Source organism: Arachis ipaensis, chromosome B09 (assembly GCF_000816755.2).
Source record: "Arachis ipaensis cultivar K30076 chromosome B09, Araip1.1, whole genome shotgun sequence".
NCBI lineage: Eukaryota > Viridiplantae > Streptophyta > Magnoliopsida > Fabales > Fabaceae > Arachis > Arachis ipaensis.
The window spans coordinates 35,961,576-35,964,714 of NC_029793.2; the positions used below are offsets into that span (position 1 = coordinate 35,961,576).

General features: G+C 37.1%; 1 protein-coding gene across 1 annotated transcript in view; it reads right to left on the reverse strand.

Annotated features, from left to right (window-relative positions):
* LOC107615396 (pentatricopeptide repeat-containing protein At2g37230) overlaps positions 1-3,139 on the reverse strand; it is a 13,833-nt gene that overhangs the window by 7,027 nt on the left and 3,667 nt on the right. Inside the window, exon 3 of the mRNA XM_021111847.1 lies at positions 2,420-2,661. Within this exon, the coding sequence (XP_020967506.1) occupies positions 2,420-2,661 (242 nt within the window). The remainder of the gene's footprint in view (positions 1-2,419; positions 2,662-3,139) is intronic.

Sequence of the window (3,139 nt, forward strand, 5' to 3'; positions counted from 1 at the left end):
TGCATTTCCCAAATCAAGTGTTGAGAGGATTATAGTCACATATCCATCCAAACCCAATTTGGTCTAGCATGAGAAAGCATTTCTAGCTTGATCTCTTCATTCCTCTTCCAAGGTTCAGAAGAGATCCAAGTATGAATAGTTTCTTTTCCAAGATAACTATCCAATTGGATGAAGATCGAAAGCTTTCAAGTAAAATCAAGAGAAAAGAAGGAAGAAGAAGAATAAGAACTATAATTGATCCATTGAATCACAATAGAGCTCTCTAACCCAATGTAAAGAGTTAGTTGATCATTGCTCTACAAAAATAGAAAAGAAAAAAAGTGCAGAAAAGTAAAGATGAAGATTAAAACTAAAAATAAAACTTCCAAATTCATAAATGAAAAGTACAAAGAAAGAAAAGAAAAAGTGTGTGAGGGAAGGGAGTCCGAAGACCCCTCTTCCATCCCTCAATTCCCCAATTTCTGTCCGGGCCCTAAGATCCATTCAATGTAAAAACTAAGGCCTTTATATAGGTTCTCCTAAATTACAAAATGAAATTAAAAGCAAATTACAATTAAATGAAAATTCCTATTCTAGATGCTTCTTGTGGCCTTGATTGGTTGACAATTGTGGGCTTGCTTGCTTGAGCTTTGAAGTGGGCTTGAGAGAGAAGTGAGTCAAGTTGAGGTCTAGGTGCTAAAGTTAGTGCCAAAGTTAGCCACACTAACGCTACAAGTGTGGCGTTAGTGCTAAAGTTATTGTGGCTAACGTTGCACTTGCTGCCCAGTTGGTGTTTTTGGGGCTTAAAAGATGCCTCTTGTTTGTGCTCAAATTTCATGCCCACTATAGAGTATTATTTGTCGTTGGAAAGCTCTGAATGTCAGCTTTCTAACGCAACTAGAATCACCTCAATTGGACCTCTGTAGCTCAAGTTATGCTCCTTTGAAGTGGACATGGTCGCTGGCATATATGCCAACGTTACTGGAAATGTTGATTGCCAATAACGCTTGCGATTTCCTGTTTCTGAAGCTCAAACTTAGTGTCCACCCCATACTATTATATATCTTTGGAAAGCCCTGGATGTCTACTTTTCAATGCCTTTAGAAGCGCATCATTTGGAGCTCTATAACTCGAGTTATACTTCTTGGAATGTGAAGAGGTCAGTTGGCCTAAATACAGGCTGATACCATGTTCATCATTGCACTTTCGGGGCAGGTTTTCTCCCTCAAATTTAATGTCAACCATGTAGTGCCATATATGCTTGAAAAGCTCTGGAATTCTACTTTCCAATGCCACTGAAAGCACCTCATTTGGAGCTTTGTGGCTCAAGTTATGCGTGTTTGAAGAAGGCATGGTCAGGCTGCTAGGTGGGACTTTTGCCCACGTTAACTACCACGTTAACTAAGTTAACGTGGGAGTTAACGTGGCTCTTTGTGGCTTGTGTTGGCAACGTTAGTGACAATGTTTGGTGTCACTAACGTTGTCGACCACTTTGTTTCCTCACGTTAGCTTCCACGTTAACTAGGTTAACGTGGAAGTTAACGTGGCTTAATGTGACTTGGCCAACGTTAGTGCTAATGTTAAGTGTCACTAACGTTGGCTCCATTTCCTTTCTTCAAAGTTAATGCCACTAACTTTTTCCACTAACGTTGGGGCTTTCCTTCCTTCCATGTTAGTGCCTACGTTAGTGTAACTAACGCAGCCACTAACGTGGCTCTTCTCTTCTTCTTTTGGCCTGAAATCAATCAAACAAAGTGCATCAAAGTCTTGCTCTTAATCATGGATCATGCATCATCCAATTCATGCAAAATCCTGATGAAATCATGTAAAATGCACAATGTATGCTTGAATCAAGATGTAAGTGAATATCCACCCAAAACTAGCTTATTTCCTAAGAAAATGCATGAAACTACCTTAAAAACAGTAAAGAAAAGGTCAGTGAAACTGGCCAAAATGCCCTGGCATCACCATCTCCTCTTCTCATCACGGTTTTCTCTTCTCTTAGTCTAAAGGACTCAAGGGTCGCTTGCCATATATCACCTCGAACGGACACCTCCTTATTGTTTGACTAATAGAATTGTTGTAGGAGAACTCGGCTTATGGCAATACAAGATCCCACTGGCAAGGGTGTTTGTCCACGAAACTTCGTAGCAAATTTTTCAAGCTTTTGTTGACCACTTCTGTTTGATCATCCGTTTACGGATGACTAGCAGAGCTAAACTGTAGGTGAGTTCCCATTTTTCTCCATAAAGTCCTCCAGAAGTGACTTATAAACTTTACGTCTCGATCTGAAGTGATTGTTTGAGGGATACCATGCAAGCGCACAACCTCTTTAAAGTATAAATCTAATATGTAGGAAGCATTATCTGTCTTATGACAAGGTACAAAATGAGCCATCTTCAAAAATCTGTCAACCACCACCATAACAGAATCCTTTTACCTCTGTGCCCTAGGTAATCTCAAGACGAAGTCCATGCTAATATCTTCCCATGGATCCTTTGGAACAGGCAACGGCTTGTACAAACCAGTGTTTTGATTTTCACTTTTAGAAATGTGACAAATGTGGCATCTCTGAATGTGTCGAATGATATCCCGCTTAAGTTTTGGCCAATAGAATTTCTCTTTTATGAGAGCCAGCGTTTTGTCCCTTCCAAAGTGTCCTGCTAATCCTCTATTATGGGTCTTCCAGATGATTGATTGGCATAATGAGCAATAGAAAATGTACAACTGATTGCCCTTAAAAAGATAACCTTCTTGAATGAAGAATTGTCGATAGGGTTGTTGCAAGCAGCACGTCTAGATTTCTCCGAAATCTTGATCTTTCTTATATAACTCATTTACAACCTTAAAGCCAACAATATTAATTTATAGAGTGGAAAGGAGAGTGTGTCGTTGGTTTAAGGTATAATAACCCGATCTTTTGAAAATTAAATAATAAGTAATTTACGATTTATTATATTTGATGATAATTTTATTTAAAAAAATTATTTTTTTAAGAATAATTAAATTAAATTTTATGATATTTTGAGTTTAAAATTTATTGAGTTTTTTAGATAATTTTCATTTTAATAAAATATTTTAAAAAAGTTAAAAATTATTATTATTATTATTATTATTATTATTATTATTATTATTATTATTATTATTATTTGATTTCATC